The sequence below is a fragment of the Orcinus orca genome, chromosome 16 (assembly GCF_937001465.1).
Source record: "Orcinus orca chromosome 16, mOrcOrc1.1, whole genome shotgun sequence".
NCBI classification, from domain to species: domain Eukaryota; kingdom Metazoa; phylum Chordata; class Mammalia; order Artiodactyla; family Delphinidae; genus Orcinus; species Orcinus orca.
In genome coordinates this window covers 66,422,713-66,446,407 of record NC_064574.1, presented here as the reverse complement: position 1 = coordinate 66,446,407, position 23,695 = coordinate 66,422,713, and the positions used below count along the sequence as shown (strand labels likewise).

At 47.6% G+C, this 23,695-nt stretch overlaps 2 protein-coding genes, 1 non-coding gene and 1 pseudogene across 4 annotated transcripts in view; 1 reads left to right on the top strand and 3 right to left on the bottom strand.

The window, feature by feature from the left end:
* The window catches only part of EEF2K (eukaryotic elongation factor 2 kinase), a 62,949-nt gene extending 59,778 nt beyond the window's left edge, over positions 1-3,171 (bottom strand). For both annotated transcript variants that reach the window (XR_004482690.2, XM_004268559.4), the window contains exon 1: positions 3,031-3,171. The gene's annotated coding sequence lies outside the window, so the exon portion shown is untranslated. The remainder of the gene's footprint in view (positions 1-3,030) is intronic.
* A 6,076-nt stretch (positions 3,172-9,247) lies between these two features.
* The window catches only part of SDR42E2 (short chain dehydrogenase/reductase family 42E, member 2), a 29,321-nt gene continuing 14,873 nt past the window's right edge, over positions 9,248-23,695 (bottom strand). Inside the window, exons 10-13 of the mRNA XM_049699319.1 lie at positions 22,563-22,626; positions 20,876-20,949; positions 17,220-17,902; positions 9,248-9,521 (exon numbers count right to left, since the gene is read on the bottom strand). Coding sequence (XP_049555276.1) covers positions 17,663-17,902; positions 20,876-20,949; positions 22,563-22,626 — 378 coding nt within the window. The 3' untranslated portion in view covers positions 9,248-9,521; positions 17,220-17,662. The remainder of the gene's footprint in view (positions 9,522-17,219; positions 17,903-20,875; positions 20,950-22,562; positions 22,627-23,695) is intronic.
* Positions 9,585-12,847, bottom strand: LOC101288978 (60S ribosomal protein L22-like; annotated as a pseudogene).
* On the top strand, positions 11,125-11,206 carry TRNAL-UAG (transfer RNA leucine (anticodon UAG)). The gene has a single exon. It is a non-coding gene; the product is annotated as a tRNA-Leu (tRNA).

Genomic DNA, 23,695 nt, shown 5'->3' with positions numbered 1-23,695 from the left:
CCTGAACCCCAGGAGGTACGCACCACTGGCTCCATCCTACAGATGAGGAAACTGAGGAACAGAGAAGTTAAGTGACTTGCCCCAAATCACATGGCTAGAAGGTGGGGGAGGTGGGTCTGAAGCCAGTGCAGGTCTATCCAGGGCTTCACTCAGCCATCACTTGCTAAACCACTTTTTTTGGGGTTTTTTTTTTTTTTTTGCAGTACGCGGGCCTCTCACTGCCGTGGCCTCTCCCATTGCGGAGCACAGGCTCCGGACGCGCAGGCTCAGCAACCATGGCTCACGGGCCCAGGCGCTCCGCAACATGTGGGATCCTCCCAGACCGGGGCACGAACCCGTGTCCCCTGCATCGGCAGGCGGACTCTCAACCACTGCGCCACCAGGGAAGCCCTGCTAAGCCACTTTTAAAGTGTGATCCTTGGACCACTAGCAGCAGGAGCAGCCTCACCTGAAAACTTGTCACATGTGCAAATTCTGGGGCCTCACTCCAGTCCTGCTAAAGAAAACTCTGGGGGTGGGCCCAGCAAGCCATGGTTAAACAAGCCCTCCAGGTGGTACCAATGTTCACTAAAGTTCAAGAACCAATGGCGGAGAGAACGTTCTCCAGCTGAGCCTCCTGCCTTTCAGCCACACCCTGTGGGGTCCTTGCCAGGTCCAGAAATCATCACAGCTGGAGAACGGAACAATGGCCGCCCTCTGACTTTCCAGCCCTCTGAAATGCTTCTCTGGGTGTTCCACAGCCCTGGGACTTTGGGGACCCAGAAAATGTCATCTTCTACTTCGTCATCAGCCTGTTAGTGACTCACTCCTTCCTTCATTTGAAGCCTTCTTCTTGTGCCCATCAGCCTTGCCTGCAAGAGTTTAATCCAAGCTACTTTTATCCTGTGGTGGTCACTATAACCACTTTCTTCTAGAACATTCTCAGTTCACAGGGATTAAGTCTGCCGTTTCTTGGTCAGCAAAACTGATCTCCCCAACACAGAAATGTTTATTTTTTAATCAGTCCAGCCAGCCACTATTACTTTGAATGCAGTCCCGATCATCAACTTTTCCTGTATCAGCTTTAGGAACACGGCCAGAAAGAGTAAATCCTAGAGAATGAGCTTGAACAAATCCAAGTTTCTGCTGGTGACCCTCAGCTTTCTTCCACACTGCTCTCAGTGTCCTGGCAACTGGATGCCAATCCTGCCAAAGACTGGACAAGACTTTTTTGGGGAATCTGACCAGTGTGAGAAAAAAGGCCTAAAGATACCCTTCCCCTGTGGAACAGCCCTGTTAGATCACCCTGAGGGGAAGGCCACAGCCAGCCAGCCTCCTTCATACCCAAAGGCCTTCCGAAGAGCTTCCTGGAGCCCCATACTCTTCAGTGGACAGCCACAGACCACCAGAGAGGGGGAAAGGAGAGGCTCTGCTCCACAGTCATTCAGAGGCCCAGGCTCCTTCCAGCTTGTGGCTCTGCCCTTCTCCAGGCCCTCAAAGTCCTCTCAACTCTGCTGGTAAATGAGGAAAGTGGGGAGGTTTTTAGGGTCCAAGCTTGATGGGGCACACACTCTCTCTGCTCACATTCCATCAGCCAAAACTCAGTCATGTGGCCCACCAAACTGTAAGGGAGCCCAGGAAATATATCCAGGTGATACCCCAAGAAGAAGAGGACATGGGTGACCAACAGCCATCTCTGCCACATAATTCATTAAAAATGTTTTAAAATCGTATCAGTGATATATCCTTAGTAGTTGGCCAGAAAGTACTGTTCTGTCACCAAAAGCTCACACACACACACACACACACACACACACACACACACACAATACCCACCGCAAATCACAGAACATACACAAGTGATCATATGTAAACTGAAACTATTTCAAGGGATGGTCAGGCCCTGACTTCCTGCTTCCCCGCCCCCTGCAAAAGATAAGAACTTGGGATCCCAGCCGACACACCCTCTTTAAGAACAGGAGAGGAGGGAGGATGGCAATCTCAACCATGTTACAGCTAATTTCCCATCATCAAGCAGCTTTATTGTATTTGCTGAATAAATGCATCGACCAAACAATGACCGTAAGGTGCTGTGGAGGCCACAGAGAAGGATGACGCCTGCCAAACTCTATCTCCTCAACCCTACCTCCTACCACTGGCATCCTGTCCATCACCTCCTCCAGGAAGCCCTCTCCAATAACCCTCCGTCCCCCCCACCCCCCACCCCCGAGTGGGCATTATCAGCTCCACCTGCTTGCTCTGTAGTCCCAAACTTAGTCCATCTTGCTTATTAGTATCTGCCGGTAGACCACTCTGGATCTGTCTCCTCCTCTGTAAAATCAGAGGGGTAGACAATTTCCTGGCTGAGCTGCCCCAAGGCAGGCAGCTTCCAGGGCCGAGGACCCAGAAGTGAGGCTCCCATAGAGCGTCCCCACAAGGCAGACGGAGCAGCGCCCCCCTGCCAGCAGCCCATCTGTCTCACGCGGGGCGCAGCTGGGCCGCTTTCCCGCAATCCCCCAGGCGGGTGCGGCGAATCTAGGCCGGGACTCACCCGGTAGGCCCCAGCCCCGCCACACGCATATTAACGCCCGGCCCCTTGGCGCACAGGTCCACGGAGCCTGCCAACACCCGAACTCCTGCAGTCAACAATGCAGCAAGGGCGCGTCTACACGGTCCTCGAGGTTCCCGGAACTTGGGCCTCTCGTTCAGGGGCCGGGGTGGGGGATGCCGGCCCTGCAGGGGAAGAAAGGCAGCGCTGCCCTCACCCTCTGCGGGCCTCCAGGAGCCGCGGGCGGAGGCCCCAAGCTGCCTCTCCCCGACCGTCACGTGCCAAGTATTTTACCAATAGACACTGCCGATATTCGGCACGACTCCCCCATTTTACAGAAGCAAACACTGAAACCCGAGGAGCTTAACCCCCACGCTCTCCTTCCGCCTGCGGCCCCACTTTTAAGCCCCAGACTCTCCGCGCTCCGGGCGCCGGCTGCACCGGGGAGCACAGGCTTGCAGCGCCGGATCCCGGCCCCCCAGGCCAACCGCCGCCCTACCTACCTGTCTCGGGCGGAGAGGCACGGCAGCCGCTGCCCACGGCCGCGAGGATCCAGAGGAGCTGGCAGAGGCTCGAGGCCCGGTGCTCCAGGGTGCAGGGCGGGCGGGCCCCCCGAGAGTGCCGGGGAGCGGCGAGCGGGGAGCGCGGGCTGGCGCTCCGGGGAGGCAGCGGCGGCCGCCGGAACGATCCCGGGGCGCGAGGGGCGCACGGAGCCGCTAGAACGATCCCGGGGCGCTGGGGCGCGTTTCAAGGGCAAGGGCGCCGGCGACCGTCGGCTGGCCTGGGGCAGCTGCAGCGCGCGGCGTTCGGACGGCGTATCCGGACACTCGCCGAGCTGGGGCTGGGGCTGGGGCAGGAGACTGCGGGCAGGGGCGGGGCCGCGGGCGGGCGGGCGTAAGCTCGGCGCGGCGCTCACGTGGCCGCGGGCAATGACTATCACAGCTCCTGCAGCCGCCGCTTGGATCTCCCGGCGCTGCGTCTGCGACTCCCCAGCCGCCTGAATACACAGCGTCCGGATCTAACGCGTGGGGCCGGCCTGGCACCTACTAGCGAAGGGGGCGCCCTCCCAGCGGGTAATTTGAAAGGCGGCAGCTAACCCGTCCCTCGCCCACCGCACCTTCCCATTCTCCATCCGATGCCCGCCTAGTTCTTGTATTCGAGTCCTTTCCAAAATCAGTAGTGATCGGATCTCATTGTACGTCTCTATGCATAACCTTGCAATATTTTTATCAGAAATTGCTTTTTTTTTTCCCTCCGGATTTCTGCTTTGTGAAAACAGGCACTTATGACTGTGGCAATTCTTATTTGTGTAATACGTTGCTGTATTCCTAACGCAGCGCACAGCCTGGCACATAGTAAGTGCTTTAATAAATACCTGTAAAATGAATGACTAAATATGGAAGGTATAAAGAAGAAAAGGAAATAAAACTAATGATAACTACTGTGAACATGTTCATAGTATATTCTTCCAGATATTTTTTCTAGTGAAATTTTAAAAATTTCACAACTCTTATTTTAGAAATAAAAGTAAGGGACTTACCTGGCAGTCAGTGCGGTGTGGCCAAAAAATAAATAAATAAAAGATATAAGTAATAACAGTAATATTTATCAAGCTATTTATCGCATTCCATCTTCACACCAACGCTAGTACCGCTACTTCGCAGATCATAAAACTGAGGCTTATAGAGATACGCTTGCCCAGAAGATTTACAAGGTGGCTTCTTCCTCTTGGCAAAGGGCATCTATCCATATTACAGGGCTCCTGCTGGTTTGGGGTCTGCTGAGTCACTCTGTGTAGTAAAAAAGGGGAGAGGAATTTGAAGGACCCCCGCAGGTGAGAGGAGTGCAGGAGCCAGGCAGGGGCTGCCAGGGCCTGTGGGAAGGATGAGGAAAGGAAAGGCTTCCAGTAGGGCGATGTCTAGTGGGGGCTGTTTAAATAGTTCGTGGTGGGGTTTGTGACCTAACCACTTACCTCTGCCCCAAAGAGTTCTTCAGTCAAAGCCTCCTTGGACTGGAATGGTGTATGTGACCAAGTTCTCCCATGGAACTGGAGGGAGGGCTGAGTGTCCAGGTGAGCCCCAGGCAAACACAGAGAAACAGGTGTGTGCAGGCAGGCCAGAGACAGACACGGTTATCTGGGTATGCATATGGGAATACATACATTTTTCCTAACAAGAGTGGACTCATCTATTTCTCCTTTCTACTCAACACTAGGTTGTAAACATGTTGACCACCCCTGTGGTCAAGGGCGACCTGTCACTTGTAATGCCTTCTTTGATGAGCCTTTTTGGGGTTGTGGTAAAAGCTGATATTTACGGGGCATTTATTTTGTGTCAGGTACTGTGGTAACTGCTTTACAGACATTATCTCTTTTAATTCTCATCCCAACCCTCTTACTCTCCTCACTTCATACACAGAAAGAAGGAGGCCGGTTAAGTGACTCTCCCAAGTTTACGTAGTAAGTTGCAGAATTTGACCCAGGTCTAGGTATATACTGACCCCTTTAATGTCCTGTCTATAAGCCTTGCCTCTTCAGTTTTTGTGGCCCCTAAAAATTCAGATCCCGTTGGGAGAGTGAAGTCCTTCAGCTTACCAGCTGCAACGGCCCCTGCAGGGAGAAGGTTCAAGTTTATGAGGCTTGGGGAGTGGGTGACATTCAGGCAGCATCTCATAAGGTGGTGAGGGGAATGAAAAAAAAGAAATAGTCCTGAAACCCATCACTGAGTGTTTTAACTTTTTGGCCTCTGTACTACAAGTTTCAGAAAATATCAATACAAGATCTAGAAGATATAATCATTTTGGTTTGAAGTATTGGCTCCTTTAGTCACCTTGAGAAAACTCCTCTGGCTTTTGGCAAAAAACAAAATTGCACCTGAAATTTTGACCGTGGGAAAGTTGGGCAAGGACAAAGAGTCTGAGCTAGTCTGTCCAAGCCCAAAGCCAGACAAAAAAAAAAAAAAAAACGACTGTTCTACTTATAGCTCTGTGACCCTGCGCAAGTTATTTAGCTTCTCTTTTCCTCTTTAATCTCTTCCGTGCATAAGCATCTTGATTTGTCTTCAAGGAGCCAGTCCACCCTATTCTCAGTTCATGAAAACTGCCCTCCACACTCTTCCTGCTCTAAGATTGGACATATGATTAGACCTGGCCAATCAGCATATTCCATCCCTTTTGCCCCATTCATTGGTGCTGGGATGAGTATGTAACCAAAGCCAAGCCAATGAGATACTAATCTGGTTCTTTTATAGAAACCATTTAAAAAGAGAATCTCTTGGAAGCAACCTAAATGTCTATCAGCAGATGAATGGATAAAGAAGATGTGGTATACATATATGTGTGTGTGTGTGTGTGTGTGTGTGTGTGTGTATATATATATATAATGGAATATTACTCAGCCATAAAAAATAATGAAATAACACCATTTGCAGTAATATGGATGGACCTAGAGATTATAATACTAAGTGAAGTAAGTCAGACAAAGACAAACATCATATGATATCACTTATATGTGGAATGTAAAAAGAAATGATAGAAATGAACTTATTTACAAAACAAATATACTCACAGACATAGAAAACAAACTTAAGGTTACCAAAGGGGAAAGGGGGGGAAGGGAAAAATTAGGAATTTGGGATTAAAAGATACACACTACTATATATAAAATAGATAAACAGCAAGGACCTACTGTATAGCACACAGAACTCTATTCAGCATCTTGTAATAACCTATAATGGAAAAGAATCAGAAAAATAATATATATGTATATGTATAACTGAATCACTTTGTGTGCACTTTCTGTAACAGTTGTGTTAGTTTCGGGTGTGCAGCAAAGATGTATATATATATTCTTTCTCACATTCTTTTCCATTTTAATATTTACAAAATATAGAGAGCTCTTATAACTCAAATAATAAAAAGATAACTCAATTTCAAAATGGGCTAAAGATTTGAACAGACAGTTCTCCAAAGAAGATATATAAATGGCCAATAAGCACATGAAAAGATACTCAACATTATTAGTCATTAGAAAAATGCAAATCAAAACTACATCCACTAGGATGGCTATGATCAAAAGTCAGATAATAACAAGTATTGGCAAGAGTGTGGAGAAATTGGAACACTCATACACTGCAAGCAGGAATGGAAAATGGAAAACAGTTTGGTGGTTTCTCAAAAACTTAAACATGGGGTTACCATACAACCTAGCAATCCCACTCCCAGGTATATATCCAAGAGAAATGAAAACATGTCTGCACAAAAACATATGCACAAATGTTCATAGCAGCATTATTCATAATAGGCAAAAGGTGAAAAAAAACCAAATATCCATCAACTGATAAATGGATAATTAAAATGTGTTATACCCATACAATGGAATATTACTCAGCAATAAAAAGGAATGAGGCACTGATAAATGCTAAAACATGGATAAACCTTAAAAACAGTATGTTAAGTGAAAGGAGCCAGACACAAAAGGCAGCAGATTATATGATTTCATTTATATGAAATGTCCAGAATAGGGAAATCCTTAGAGACAGAAAGTAGATTAGTGGTGGCCCACAGCTAGGAAGGGAGTCTGGGGGTAATGGAGAGTGACTACTAAAGGTATGGTATTCCTTTTTGGGGGGATGAAGATATTCTAAAATTGATTGTGAGGAGGGCTGCACAATTCTGTGAAGATACTAAAAAACAATGAACTATACACTTTAAAGGGGTGTCTTGTATGGTATGTGAATTAAATCACGATAAAGCTGTTACCCTCAGAAAAGGGCTCCTGGTATCCTCACGGTGCTTCGGGGTGTGGCAGCAGAAGAGAGGTCGCCAGGAATGGTGCTCTAGCCCAGTCTAGGTATGTGGCCGCTCCCAGCTTCAAGGGATGGGTGCAATCCTTCCGCGGGCTCAGAGAGGGTTGGAGAACTGCTCCAGACACATATGCCATGGGAGTGAAATGCTTCTCAAGTGCTACCTGCTCAGATTCCCTGTCCACAGGAAGCCGTGTCCATGGGAGTTTAAGGCAGTTTTAGGTTCACAGCAGAGTTGAGTGGAAGGTTTGGTGATTTCCCATATCCTTCCTGCCTCCACACAAGAACAGCCTCCCCCATGACCAACATCTCCCACCAGAGTAGTGCGTGTGTTACAATTAACAAACCTACACTGACACATCATAATCACCTAGAGTCCACAGTTTATATTAAAGTTCACTCTTGGGCTTCCCTGGTGGCACAGTGGTTGAGAGTCCGCCTGCCGATACAGTGGACACGGGTTCGTGCCCCGGTCCAGGAGGATCCCACATGCCGCGGAGCGGCTAGGCCCGTGAGCCATGACCGCTGAGCCTGCGCGTCCAGAGCCTGTGCTCCGCAACGGGAGAGGCCACAACAGTGAGAGGCCCGTGTACAGCAAAAAAAAAAAAAAAAAAGTTCACTCTTGGTGGTGTACATTCTGTGGGTTTGACCTTATAATAATATACATCAACTGTTACAGTAACATACACAGCAGTCCCACTACCCTAAAAATCCTGTGTTTCACCTATTCATCCGCTGCATCCCCCTCGATCCCTGGGAACCACAGTGGGATGTTTTTAAGCAGAAGCTTTAAAAGAAGTCCTTGTATGGGAACGTGTGTATGTGTATAGCTGATTCACTTTTTTATAGAGCAGAAACTAACACACTATTGTAAAGCAATTATACTGCAATAAAGATGTTTAAAAAAAAAAAAAAAAGTCCTTGAAAGTCCTCCTTGGCTCAGGAGGTCCAGGGCCTACTGGGCACAAAGTCATCACAGGGCCATTCAATGACCCACCTGTAGCTACAGAAAGACTCACAGAAGCAATGAAATGACCACTCTTCTGTCTTTTGGATAGTGTCTTTCTTCCTTCTCTTGCACAAGGCAAACCCCAGGATTAGGGTGGAGTATGTGTGGGCCTCTAGTTGCCCCTACGTCTGCATAGGGAAAGATCTGGAAGGATACAGCTCAACTGTTACTCATTATAATGAGTTGTGGGATTCAGCTGTGAAGGAGGAAGGTGGTGAGGAAGAGAACTTCCCTTTAACTTTATACAGAAGGTTTGACATTTGAAAAAAAAATTTACAATGAGCAGGCATTACATTATATTTCAAATCTAAAAAGACAAAGAAGCACCTTCCTTTACCAAAGTGTTGACAGAGCTTAACTGGGTGGAGAAATTAAAGGTGATTTTATTCTCTTATTTGTGCTTTTCTTTCTTAGCTTAGAGTTTCAACAAGGAACATGTATTTATTATTTTAGCAAAAGTTATTTTTAACTGTTACTTAAAAAGAAAAAGAAAAGAACAAAAACTAAACAGAGCCTAGTTGCCCTGGTTTCTGTAGCCTCCCCACCCTTGCCTGCCTGGGCCTAGGTTTTGCATAGGAACTGCCCTCCCAGCCTCAACCTTAAGGCATAAATCACCAGGAAAGCCAAGTCAGCACTACTGCAGAAGTCTGCAGGGAGACAGGCCTGCTCACTGGAGCAGACGAGCTCATGGCCTTACTTCCACTGGATTTTTGTTCTGGTGAAGCACCTTTGTCATGCAAGTTCTGAGCAGCTCTGCTTCTCCCGAAAGACCTGATTTTTGCCTGATCTGGCCTAGTAGGTGTTGGATAAATGTTTACTTGAATTAAATTATTAGAAACAGAGAGAGTTGGGAGGGGAAGGGTCACATTAGAGTTCAAGCTCGTACTGCTCGTCACACGACAGGCCAATAAATTGAGAGACGAGGTATTGGGGCAAGGAATAGCAACTTTATTTGGAAAGCCAGCAGAGTGAGAAGGTGGTAGACTGGTGTCCCAAAGAACCATCTTCCCCATGTTAGAACTCAGGCTTTTATATTAAAAGGGGAGGGGGTGTGGTTAGTTGTTGTAAACTTCTTGGTGCTGCAATCCTTTGTTCTCGCAGCTGTCCACATAGGTCAGGTCATCATGTTCCTGTAAACCTCCAACAAGACAAATGTTCTTTTCTGTTCTGCAACTTTTTCTCTCTATAAGAACGGAAAAGTGTTAAGTTTAAAGGTCAGAGCCTTGAGAAGGGGGTATCCTGTATGTTTCAGACTACAGGCAACAATCTTTCACAAAAGGTGCAGAGCCAGCATGACTAAGCACAGGCAACAGAGCACAAAGGTTAGAGCTAAAGGAATAGATTCAGCATGGAGTCAGGTTTGTTCTTCTCTGTTATAGTTGCTGTTAACAAATGATGCAAACTACTGGAGAATGCTTTGAGTCATTTGTGGGGGGATGACTCAAAGAGATCTCTGCTTCCTTCTTGTGGCCGCAGGGGGTGATATCTCAGAAGAGCTGAATACAATTAATTCTCGGTGGCAGAAAATGGAAGTTTGTTATGTATTTATTGATATGTATTTGCTCTGAATTTACTGCATTTTGTTTTTATTTTATTTTTTTTACAAGGAAAACCACCATTTTGGTTCCCAAGTTTTATTCAAGAACTCACACAACATATTCCAGATAATTGAGTTTTAATCATCTTCATCCTCTTCTTCATCTTGATTAATCTGGAAGTAACGCAATTCGTAACTCTCTTTGCTGTTAGCAACTATGCGTAACCAATCATGTAGATTATTCTTCAAATTTTTTTGGTGAGGTATTTCGAATACCTTTTGGAAAAAGGCACCTCAGAGGTTACAGTAATCTTGTTTTTGCTTCTTTCGGTTGTTACAACACTCCACCAAGATTCCCAGCTTTTCCATTCATTTTGATTCTCTCCTGAAGAAACTGTTCAAAATTGGCAGCATCTATGATTCCATCTTCTATAGGGTGGGTACAGTCAAGGGTAAAATTCGGGACCTGCTTTTATTTTGCTCCCCTTCGCCACAAACTTTTTCACGGGCGCCACGGAGACAGCGAAGGCAGAAAGGGTTACTGCATTTTAAAACACACTGAAATAGTCTACATAGAAGAACACTGGGTTTTGGGAGGCTAGGGAATCCTGGCTTTGCCTGGGGGTAGCTAACACAAGTTACTTTGCCAGTCTGAGCCTCAGTTTCCCCCTCTGTAAAAAGTAGATACGAGTGATGATTGAGGGAGCCTACATAAGGCAAGGATCTGTAAAAACGTTCAATGATTTTCCTTCCTGGACCCATGATTTTTACATCGCGGTGGCAGGGGCCGGCCATGGGGCCACCCGAGGCTGCAGGGGTTCCCTGAAGTAGGGCTAGAGAGTCCAAACAAGATGGGGACTCGGCCGTCTCTGCGCAAACCCGGCGGGACCCGCAGCCCAGCCAGGAGCAAGCGGCAGCGAGATACTGCCCCCACGTGGCCGTAGGCAGTATGCCACGCTCGTGGAAAATCAAATGCAAACATACATGACGAGTGAATATTAATATTAACAATTGGGAACTTCGTTTTCCTTTTTAATGCTGCGTCCCAACTGAACTTACTACTGCCGATTACAAGAGCACTTTGACTCCAAAGCCCAGGAGGAAGCCGGGGGTTAATACGCTGTAACTGGCGCGTGAAGCGTCAGGCTGATATCGGGCATGCGTAAACCGATGAGGGTGGGGCTTAGAGAACATGAGGCACCGCGTCACTAGACTAATATAGTATGAACGGAAAAGATTGTGACTGGGCGGTAGCGTGGCCGAGTGGTCTAAGGCGCTGGATTTAGGCTCCAGTCATTTCGATGGCGTGGGTTCGAATCCCACCGCTGCCACACCTTCAGGGGTCTCACTTTTCCATCCTTTAACTTCCATATCCTCTCCCAATTACTCTTCACTTTTTCTGCCTTCTGACGTTTTTTTTTTCCCCCCACAGTAGAAAATCCTCAGAGGGATCCTTCATTTCATTCACTTTCTCCTTACACAGGAATTTCAACCTGTAAAAGTTATTTCTTCCAGTTCAGCCTTTTTTTTTTTAATGGAATGGGGAAGGGAGGGGAAAAGAAGGAAACTGCAGGACAATCCACCTCACTCCCTAGCCTACTACACAAACCCACCAATCCCGCTACCTTAAAAAACGGAAAAAAAAGTCTCCCTATTTCCATGGGAAAGCATCCTGAGATACCTTGAAAAGCTCTCAACAGTCTGTCTCTGCCTTTAATTTAATGCTTCAAGGCCTGAGGCCACTGGGAGTGGGCCCCTTTACCTCCCAAGGACAAAGACTAGGTGGAGGTGATTTTAATCAAGATGTCAGTTAGGAAGGGTACCTTTCTGGCCCGCTCTGTGTCAGCAGAGAGCTCAGGCTGACTCCATAAATCACTGTTGGTAGAAACTGTGTCAGGTGACTTTATGGAGGGTCTGGGGTATCAGGAGCCCTGCCCCCCCCCCAGGTGTATCAGCCTTGAGGTCCCAGCTTCACTGATCCACTTCCTGCTTGTTTATTTACTCATTCAACAACCATTTATGAAGGGCCTACTATGTGCCAGAAATCAAGATCAACCTGAGGCTACAGAGCAAAACAGGAGACATGTTTTGGGCCTCACAGAGTTCACAGCCACTGTAATTTCTTTAATTAGACCTGTGAGGAGTGTCATGCAGAATGTGGAAGCCGACCCAGGGACAACGGAACAAGTGACTTTTAGCTTGGACTTGAAATTGAGAGATTAGCTAGTGAAGGTGGGAGAGGGGAGTTCCAGGAAGAGGGAACAGCATGTGGAATATCCTAGAGGCAAAGGAGAGCCTGGTGAGTCTGAGATGCTGGGAAGGTAATTCAGGGCAGCTGGACAGAGAGCAGCTGGACATGGCTAGAGATGAGACTGAAGTGTTAGGCAAGCAGGGCCATGAATGCCAAGTTAAGGCTTTGAACTTGGCCCTGAGGGCATGCGAAGCCATGGAAAGGTTTTAAGCTGGAGGGTGGCATGTTCCAATTTTGGAAGTTGCCTCTGGCAGTAGGAATAGGAGGTTCCATTCAAAGCCTACTGTAGTTGTCTAGGACAAAGGAGAGTGGCTTGTACCATGGTTGTGACAGTGTGTTGCACAGGGAGACATTTTGGAGGTGGATCTGACAGAACTCAATGACGAAGACATGAAAAAGAAGAACACATCGAAAGCGATGACCAGGTTTTGGGCTTGAGCCACTGGATGGCTGGCAGTGCCTCTCGTCTCCCTAGGAGGGAACACAGGATGAAGAGGACGTTTGTGGAAAAGATGATTTCACTCTGATCCACACTGAGTCTGAGATTTAGGACATGGGGTTGAGTAGATTGGACATAGAAGTCTGGAGGCCAAGAGAACACTCTGAGTAACTGATACAGATTTGGGAGGCATTGGAGACTGAGGTCATGGGAATGGATGAACTTGCCCAGGAAGAGCATGCAGAGGAAGTAGAGGGACCAATATGGAGTCCTGAGGACCATCATCCTAAAGGGAATGCAATGGAAAAGCAGCCAGTGAAGGAGATAAAGAAGGACTGGAGACACAAGTGGAAGACAGGTGTGTTGTCATATAGATTGTTGTCAAGAAGATTATGGCAAGAAGGAGGGAGTAGCCAACTATGTAGAAGAGACTTGGCAAAATAAAGACTGAAAAATATTCTTTGGTTTTATGATTTATGGACAAGGTCATTGATGACCTTGATTAAAGCCATTTTGGTGTGAGTTGAAGAGAAGAAATGGAAACATAAGTGTGGACATCTCATCATGAAATTTGATGAGTGATGGTAGCAGTAGCGGGAAGGGGAATGGGGGGTCAAGAGAAATTTTTTTTTTTTTGGCGATACGCGGGCCACTCACTGTTGTGGCTTCTCCCGTTGTGGAGCACAGGCTCCGGACGCGCAAGCTCAGCAGCCATGGCTCACGGGCCCAGCTGCTCTGCGGCACGTGGCATCTTCCCGGACCGGGTCACAAACCCGTGTCTCCTGCATCGGCAGGCGGACTCTCAACCACTGCGCCACCAGGGAAGCCCAAGAGAAACATTTTTAAGATGAGAGAGACCAGATGATGTTTTAGACGCCTGGCATTGGGTCTACAAAGGCGAATAGCTCCATCACCCATAATGGAAAGTTTATGAATTCGCCTTCATGGTCCATCCTGATTGGCTATTTCACTTTGAGCTGCCCACAGTAATGACTCTGTTTTCTGCGTTTATAATGCTTCTGCTTAGTGTCTCCAAGAAAGCTAGGACCGCTTCCTACTTGCTGTCTCAAAATTAGAACACTCCCTAACACTATACGCAAAAATAAACTCAAAACAGATTAAAGACCTAAATGTAAGGCCGCATACTATAAAACCCTTAGAGGAAAACATAGGCAGAACACTCTCTGACATAAATTGCAGCAAGATCTTTTTTAATCCACCTCCTAGAGTAATGAAAATAAAAATAAACAAATGGGAACTAATTAAACTTAGAAGCCTTTGCACAGCAAAGGAAACCATAAACAAGACGAAAAGACAACCTACAGAATGGGAGAAAATAGTTGCAAATGAAACAACTGACAAGGGATTAATTTCCAAAATATAAAAACAGCTCACGCAGCTCAATATCAAAAAAACAAACAACCCAATCAAAAAATGGGCAGAAGATCTAAATAGACATTTCTCCAAAGAAGACATACAGATGGCCAAAAAGCACATGAAAAGATGCTTAACATCACTCATTATTAGAGAAATGCAAATCAAAACTACAGTGAGCTATCACCTCACACCAGTCAGAATGGCCATCATCAAAAAATCTACAAACAATGAATGCTGGAGAGGGTGTGGAGAAAAGGGAACCCTCCTGCACTGTTGGTGGGAATGTAAATTGGTACAGCCACTATGGAGAACAGTATGGAGGTTCCTTAAAAAACTAAAAATAAGGGCTTCCCTGGTGGCGCAGTGGTTGAGAGTCCGCCTGCCGATACAGGGCACACGGGTTCGTGCCCCGATCCGGGAAGATCCCACATATTGCGGAGCAGCTGGGCCCGTGAGCCATGGCCTCTGAGCCTGTGCGTCCGGAGCCTGTGCTCCGCAACGGGAGAGGCCACAACAGTGGGAGGCCCGCGTACCGCAAAAAAAAAAAGCAAAAAAAAAACCCCTAAAAATAGAGCTACCATATGATCCAGCAATCCCACTCCTGGCCATATAAATGGAGAAAACCTTAATTTGAAAAGATACACGCACCCCAGTGTTCATTGCAGCACAATTTACAATAGCCAGGACATGGAAGCAACCTAAATGTCCATAGACAGAGGAATGGATAAAGAAGATATGGTACATATATGCAATTGAATATTACTCAGTCATAAAAAAGAATGAAATAATGCCATTTGCAGCAACATGGATAGACCTAGAGATTGTCATACTGAGTGAAGTAAGTCAGACAAAGACAAATATCATATGCTATCACTAATATGTGGAATCTAAAAAATGTACACATGAACTTACTGGAGTTTTCATGGCTGTAGAAAACACACTTACAGTTACCAGGAGGGAAAGGGCGGGGATAAATTGGGAGATTGGGATTGACATATACACACTACTATATATACAATGGATAACTAATAAGGACCTATGTATAACACAGGCAACTACTCAATACTCTGTAATGACCTATATAGGAAAAGAATCTAAAAAAGCATGGATATATGTATATGTATAACTGATTCACTTTGCTGTACACCTGAAACTAACACAACACTGTAAATCAACTATTTCCAATAAACATTTAAAATAAAATATCTATGAGAAGGTATACAAGAAAAAAAAAAAGAACCTCACGGAGGGTGGTTATCTGGGCAGCCTCTAAAACCCTCGTGGGCACTTGGTTCCTCTGCTGGGTGGAAGTGCTACCTCGTTTCCCATTGGGTGAAGACACTTGAGAGGAAGGAAGCTTTCTGGCATAGTGACCCATGCTGGCCCCATGCCCAGGGTTTAGACAGTCTACTTTCAGGGGAAGAGATGACTTAGAGAAATCCAGAAAACAAAGAAATCGATTTTGCTTTTGGGTTTCACAAGCTGAGGTTCGGCAGTAGACAAAAGATCTAGAAGATTATGTGAACAGTGAAAACCTGTTTTCCCTGCCCTAAGAACAGATTTCTCAGGACTGGTAGCGAAAGTCAGAGGAGAAGGTGAGTTTACATGCAAGCATGTTACTGAGAAGAAAGAAAGCCCCAAATGGCCTGAGGTTTGTGGATCTGAGACTGAGAAAGATCCCAGAGCTCAACCCAAGCCCTGACGTGGCTAAGGTGCAGAAAAGCAGGAATAACCATGTGTCGTGTTTAGGCCAATGGGCCTTGGGCAGGTCCTCCAAATTACCCCGCCTGTAGAGAAGTGACCCCCACCCTCCTCTACTCTTTGAAGTTAGGCAACCCCAGTTTCCTTATTTATAAAATAAGAATAATAAGCTCTATGTAAGGGTGGGCCTGAGAATTAAGTACGAGCATACAGATGCAAGCTCTTTCAAACTGTCAAGCATTAAACATAAAGGATAAAGCATAAACAAAGCATAAAGGATTATTATTGAGCTTTTAAAAATTATATACACACATGCAAATTCAACATAGCAAACAGGAGCACACATTTTTGAACTGCTTCACGAACTTTCTTAATTGTTCAGCAGAGGACATACTGCTGATGCCCACGCCGGGCGATGGCCACGTTGGCCCTAACACATTTGCTCCCCCCGACCCCGTCACAGATTTCTTTAGGCTTGTGATGGTTTTCTTCTCTGCTAGGATCCATAGTTTTATCAGCCAATTCCACGTGTGCATATTGTGATATATATACAGATGTATTTACACACTAATATTTTGGTATTCACAATTGATACCAAGATGATAGGGAGGCACTGTTTCTGTGGAGAGCAGCGCTGGATTAAGAAATTTTGTGGTTTAAACATTAAAGATTATGGTGATCACTACTGGCCTCCTCATTAACAAATTGAAGCGATAGTAAAACAAAAAATATGACCAACTAATTTCTAATAATTCCCATTATTACTATATTGGTACTTTTTAGAGAGATCCAATTTTTTTAAAGGTTTTTTTTTGAGACTTAATTGACATGTAACATTACATTAGTTTCAGCTGTACAACATAATTATTTGCCATATATATATATATATAGTGAAATGATCACAATGTCTAGTTAAATTCCATCACCACACAGAGTTCCAATTATTTTTCTTGTGATGAAAACGTAAGATCTACTCTCAGCAACGTTCATTTATACAATACTGTATTATTAACTACAGTTACCAGGCTGTACATTTCACCCCCATAATTTATTTACTTTATAACTAACTGGAAGTTTGTATCTTTTGACCACCCTAAAAATTTTTTTTTAATTTTCCTTTTTTGATGTCCCTTCTGGTATTGAAGTCTGTGCTTACTGAGTCATCCCCAGACTCATGCACCGGAAACCCAAAAAGGCCAAGTTGGGCTGGGCAGAAGCCTGGGTCTCAGGTGTCCTTCCAACCCCGTCTATCAACACACAGGGAGACCTGCATGAGTGAGCGAACCCAAAACATAAGCATAGCAGCTGATCAAACTCAGTGCTCCTAGAAGGGGTCTAATCCAAGATCCCGAGACGATCTCAGGACAAGCACAGAGAAGCTCGGGCAGCGAGGAGGGTCCGTGTCCCTAGAGAGGTAGCAGCAGCCAGCGAAAACTTGCAAACGTCAGCCCAGCTGCACGAGCGGCTGAAGCTAGGCCCCTAGGAGTGGAGCCAGACGGGAGGGGATGGGGCTAAGGCTGAATCATAAACAGGAGAGGAGAGGGACCGACCAAGAGAGATGAGCAAGTCTAGTTACCAAAGGAGAAACCAAGGCGAGGATTCAGGCGTTCGGCTAGAGCCAGAAACGGGGCGGACCAGAGCAGGGGAGAACGCGGGGGCGGGCCAGGCCTGGGCAGGGGCGGGGAGAAGACCTGGAAGGCGGAGCAGGCTGTGAAGATAGGACCTTCTCGTAGGCATGCCGGCCAGGTCAGAGGGAGACCAAGGCCGGAGGGAGGGGAAGGGGCGTGGTCAGGGCTCAAGAGGCGGGGCAGGGGCACGTCGAAACCCAGAGGGCGGGACAGGGGCGGGGTTAGAACGCCGGAATATCCAAGCGGAAGACCTGCTAGGCAGATCCAAGCCCAGAGGGTGGGGCAGGGACAAGCCCAGGACTCAAGGGAGCGCCCAAGTCCGGAGGGCGGAGCAGGGTCAGGTCCAAGTCCTGAAGGCGAAGCAGGGGCAGGGACAGGCCGGCGACGATGGTCAGACGACGAACGGCCGCGGGCCTAGGAAGTGCAGGGCCAGCACGAGCAGGCCAAGGAGCAGCAGCAGCCCGAGCAGCAGCCGCAGGAGCGTCCGCGGTGTGGAGCCGCGGGTTCCCTGGCCCGTCGACTGCACGTATCGCTCCACGGCGTCTGCGAAGCTGAACTTGTCGGGCACGTAGCCAAGCTGAGCGCGGGCCTTAGCGATCTGGAAGGTGTGCGTCACGGCCACGCTGCGCACCTGCGGGGAGAGGCGGGGCAGCCGAGGGACGGGACTAGTGGGCGTGGGGAGCAACCTCTACCACGTTTCACTCGGATAAGAGAGGGTAGGGATTTCCCTTCCGTCGCACAGAGATTTAAAAGGACCTCTATGCTGGATCTTGCGTCTACGACGCCCTCATGGGGAGGACTTCCTGTCTCTCTTCCACCTCCATTTTCCTCGGGGGGGGGGCCGCCTCCAGGATACATTTTCTGCATCTCCCCACCCTACTGAACTCCTCAGTCCCCCAAAAGTAAAGGCCCCACCTCTGCACTCCCCTTCCCCGGCCCTAGCACGATGCCGGGGCTCAGGAGGCCCTGCTACATTCTGCCTGTGGCCTGAGTGCAGCTATCCGGAAAACTTGTCTCCAGGAAACATCCTTCACTTTTCAGTCCACAGCCCCAGATGGAGTCTGGGCAGGCAGGCTCCAGGGTGCAAGCTTCACGCCCTGGCTGATTAACTGAGCTTCCCTAAGAGAGGAATTCAATTATGCATAAGTGATTACTCTCTCCAGGGTTTGAAGCTGCGTTTCCTGATGCCAGATGGCCTGGGTCCCACAGGCTTCAAAGGTAGTGCTGACAACAACAATTACTGAGTAAGCACTCTGTGCCTGTCATGCGCTAAATTCTTTCTAGGCCATATCTCATTTAATCTTCTGAAGTGAAAAAAGATCAGAGAGGTTAAGTGACTAGCCCAGGGTCACACAGAGAAGCCAAACTCTAGCTCATGCCCTTCCCAGCTATGCTAGGATTGAGAAGATACCCTCCCACCTGACTCATTTCTTCGCCTTTTGTTCCTCAGCTGGACACTGGGAAGGAGTCCACTAGCTGCTTGATTCTGCCGTGGCCCTGAAACAGCCCTTGGGGTCAAGCCCCTGGTCTTGGATGCTTGTGTGAGGAGAGAGGGAGAGAGGCCAGTTCTTGTCCTTTTTTGCCTCAGCTAGTAAATTCAGGGCTTTGGCGGGTACAGCTGTGAACTAGATAGGCAGGGTCCTGGGACACAGCATTCTCAGATGTCAGGCTTAGATGTCACCTCCTTTGGGAAGCCTCCTTAACTTCCTCAGAATTGGCTTAGGTGCCCCTTCTGTGTACTCTGAAGTTCCTCATTATTTCCCCCAGTATAGCCCTTGCTGGGCTGTCTTCCCCTTTGGACTGTGAGCTCACCATTAAATGAGATCATAATCTTTTTGCCCCTCCTAACTTAGCAAAGCATCAGGGACAATCAAATGAGAGAGTGGACTGGAAGGATTTTGCAAATAACACCAAACACCACTTGTTGCTTTACTGTTTACAACCTGCATTAAAACATCCTCTCTTTTAAACTGTATGTGCGAATAGAAAGCAAGGACTGCCTTGCCTCCACTCCTCAGCACAGTGCCTGGCCTACATTAGGTGCTCAATACATGTCAAACGAATGAAAAAAGGCTATGAAGTCAAACTAGAGGGCTAGTTGGTGTGTCATAGACTGACCAGAAGAGGGCGCCCGAGCTACAGTGCCCAGAAACTTCCCAGCTAACTAGGGATCCTTTGCCCCGCCCCGAGTTGAACAAGGAAACCCACCAGTGAGTGGAGAGAGAGGGGAGCCGGCTCCCTACCAGACCACAACTCAGCAGCACTCTGGCAGCTATTTTATGTGACTATGATTCCTGACATTTCACAAGCTAGTGGTTAAGCTTGAAATCATTTAGGTCTCCTCTGGGTTCAAATCTCGATGCTGCTACATAAGGGAATGGTCATGAGCCAGGTTATTTCACCCCCTCCCCCTCCCCCCGCTGAGTGTTTCATTTCCTTCTCTGTACATGGAGGTGATAATAACAGAATCCACAGTGTATAGTAGTTGTGAAGATTAAATGAGATAAACACAGTGCCTGGCATTTCACACTCTATAGATGGTCCCTATTTTCATTATTCTCTTTCCTCTGCTAGTCCAGAGGGTTCAAAGGAGAGACCATAGGGAACTGCGTCTTTCTGTGGCCCATTCTCGATTCTCTGAGGTGGAGAGCACTGAGCTTGGAATGTGAAGCCAGTTCCAGAATGGTGGGAGCTTGGACAAATCACTTATTTCTCTAGTGCTCAGTTTCTCACCATTAAATGAGATCATAATCTTTTTTTGCCCCTCCTAACTTAACAGAGCATCAGGGACAATCAAATGAGAGAGTGGACTGGAAGGATTTTGCAAATAACACCAAACACCACTTGTTGCTTTACTGTTTACAACCTGCATTAAAACACCCTCTCTTTTAAACTGTATATGCAAATAGAAAACTGCATCATCATTATTTGAGAACAGTGTTCTTAACACAGTAGGTACTTAATATATACTTATTATTCAGTGAGCAGGAACTGTGAGCCTTGAATCAACAGGCTGTGTGTGTGTGTGTGTATTGACAGTTATTGGGAGTAGTGACATTCCAAAAAGTGAATTTCATGGAACCTGCCTTTGGGAGCCTTCAGTCTGGCTGGGAAGACAAACTGCTTATGAATGAAATGACAGTGATAAAGGATGGGCTTGGGCTTCCCTGGTGGCGCAGTGGTTGAGAGTCCGCCTGCCGATGCAGGGGACATGGGTTCGTGCCCCGGTCCGGGAAGATCCCACATGCCGCGGAGCGGCTGGGCCCTTGAGCCATGGCTGCTGAGCTTGCGCGTCCGGAGCCTGTGCTCCGCAACGGGAGAGGCCACAACAGTGAGAGGCCCACGTACCACAAAAAAAAAAAAAGGATGGGCTTGGAGCTGTTGCCCTTCAGACCAAGAGAGCACAGCCTCAGCAGAAGCTCAGAGGTTGGGATGTTATACAGGAGCTGGCCCTAGATTTGAGCCCACATGGTAGGTTCTGAGACCTCAGACAAGCATCCAGTTACGGTGTCAAAAGGTGAGGGTTTGTGGCAGTGGAGAAGGGGCAGGAAGGCAAGTGAGGGGCACCAGGACACAGGGGCTCCCCTCACAGCAGCCCACTTACCTCACTCCGGGTGAGCAGCGGCGGGAGGCTGCAGATGGGCTTCAGGGCCAGGTGCAAATACTCCATCACCGTGGCTGTGTGGGGAGAGAGGGACCAGTGACCAGGGGGCCTGCTCTAGGCAAACTCCAGGGAGGTCGTCAGAGACAAGTCAGTTGGGGGCATTATTTGCTTTGCTAGGGGGAATCTTCACGTTGCCAAGTTTTCCTGTCCTTGGATTCCTTTAAATCAGCAGTCCTGGGGTGCCTTGTTTGGCTGTGAAATATGTCACAAGTAAGTTATTATTAATATTAAAAGACTGACATTTTAAAATAAATCTGAGCAGATTCAAAGTGATCTCTACAATCACGTCTCTCTCATGCACTTCTATCCCGATATGCTCTCTTGAGTCAGGAAGAAAGAAGTGGGAAAGGAGGTTCAACTCAGCCTGGGCTGCACTTTTTAAAATGTTCCTTCTTCCCCCACCCCCTTGCTTCCTGCGGATGCTGAGGTAACTGGTCTGGGGGTGTGGCTGAGGCATTTTTAAAAGCTCCCAGGTGATTCTACTGTGCAGCCAAAGTTAAGAAGCACTGAGTTTACAGTCAGCTCACTGGGAATTGGGAATTTATAGACAGTCTCCAAAACCGCCAGGACCTGCGGTTGAACTTTTCTCAGCTGGGGGTCAAGGAGTGTCAGTCCTGGTGGTGATGCTGTGCAGGGGAAGTCATCCTGTGTGGGCACCTTGGGGGACAAAAATGTGCAAACCCCTGCTTTAAATGGCGGGCATCCCAATGCCTTATTATTATTTTTTTTTGCCTGCGCTGTGCAGCACGTGGGATCTTAGTTCCCAGACCAGGGATCGATCCCACATCCTCTGCATTGGAAATGCGGAGTCTTAACCACCGGACCACCAGGGAAGTCCCCCAGTGCATTTAAAGTGCAAGAGATCCAGCTGAGGTTTTCCAGGAACACAGTTATCTGTGACTTGGGGGCCACCTGCCCCCTCGGGCTGATCACTCCAAGCCTGAAGCCCGTGCTCATTCCAGCTGGAAGGAGGCCAGCAATAGGGAAGCTGGGGCGTGAGAGTGGAGACTGACCTTCAGGGTGAGGAGGAGACTCTAGGGTCAAACGGAACCCTCACATGTCCAAAAGCAGCCTTAACTCCAGGGCGACCTTGGGGGATGGGGCATTCCAGCACAGGCAGCAGGACTGGGCGTGGGCTGCGCAGTCAGCGGAGCCCAGTGGGAATTCTGCCTCTCCCACTTTCTCACTGGGGCACCATGGGCAGGTAGCTAACCTCTCAGAGCCTCAGTTGCCTCATCTTTACAATGGGCCTAACCCCACCCACCTTGCAAGTGGGACTGGGGCACCATGGGCAGGTTGCTAACGTCTCAGAGCCTCAGTTGCCTCATCTTTACAATGGGCCTAACCCCACCCACCTTGCAAGTGGGATAGGGTTTAAACAGGGCCAGGACTAGGGTGAGGGGAGTGAGGTGCCTCGAGTGCAGAATTTAAGGAGGCGCTTGCTCTCAGGGCTGGGCAAGTGCAGGTGGGGCTTGGAGCATTTGACTCCTGCGAGTGAGGGTTTCCTTAAATTTTGTGCTCTCAGTGCCCCACTCGCCTCAGCCAGGTCCTGGCTCTGGGTTTAAAATGAGGTAATGCGTGTACATCTGGCACATGGAGGTTTTCACATACACACTCCTTTCCTCACCTGACAGGTAAACCCAGGAAGTAGGAACCTGGATCCAGGGCTTGCTGTACCCCAGCTTCTCAAACTGCAAGGAAACATGGCTTGAGGTGAGAACAGATCCTTGGGGGGCTGGTATAGGCCACGTGTTGCCTTTACCCCAGGGCCAGCAGAGCACCTCCTGGCCCCTCCTCAGCTGCCCACCAAAGGGGGCAGACCCCACAGCCAGGCCCAAGTTTACACCAGTCTTTAAATGAAGCCCGCACTGTGACCTGGAAAACTAAGTAGGAAATGACTGCATAGGGTGCAGTCCCGTCATTTAGTTATTTTTTACATCTGCGTACACCCAAAGACACTCTAAGGCACTTATATAGAATCTGATTATTTTCTAGAATCTGCTTTTCTGCTATTAAATTTTAAAAAAAAAGCATACGTGTGGAGGGTGGTGGGAGAAGCATGAAGAGATGGGCTGGCATAGGATGAACTGAGGTCTTCACTTGTATGAAAACCCTCCAGGTCAAAAAGCCAGATAATAACAAGTGTTGACAGGATGTGGAGAAACTGGAACCCTCTTACACTGCTGGTGGGAATGTAAAATAGTGCAGCCACTTTGGAAAACAGTCTGGCAGTAACTCAAAAGGTTAAACATAGAGTTACTGTATGATCCAGCAATTCCACTCCTAGGTATATACCCAACAGAAATGAGAAAATATGTCCACACAACTATTTACACACGAATGTTCATACAGCATTACTGATAACAGGCCCAAAATGGAAAACCCAAATTTCTATCAATTGATGAATGGATTAACAAAATGTGGCACAGTGATTGAATGAAATATCTTTCTGGCAATAAAAGAGAATGAAGTACTTTATGACACATCCACAACATGGATGAACCTTGAAAACATGCTAAATGAAAGAAACTTAACACAAAGCCCACATACTGTATGATTCCATTCATAGGAAATGTCCAGAACAGGCTAATCTACAGAAGCAGGAAGTAGCTTAGTGGTTGCCTATGGCTAGGGGTGGGGTGGGGTGGGGTGAGACGTAAATAGAAGTGACAGCTAAAAGGTATGGTTTGGGGAGGTTCTTTTCTGGGAAGGTGACAAAATGTTCTAAAACGTGTTTTGCTGATGGTCGCACAACTCATA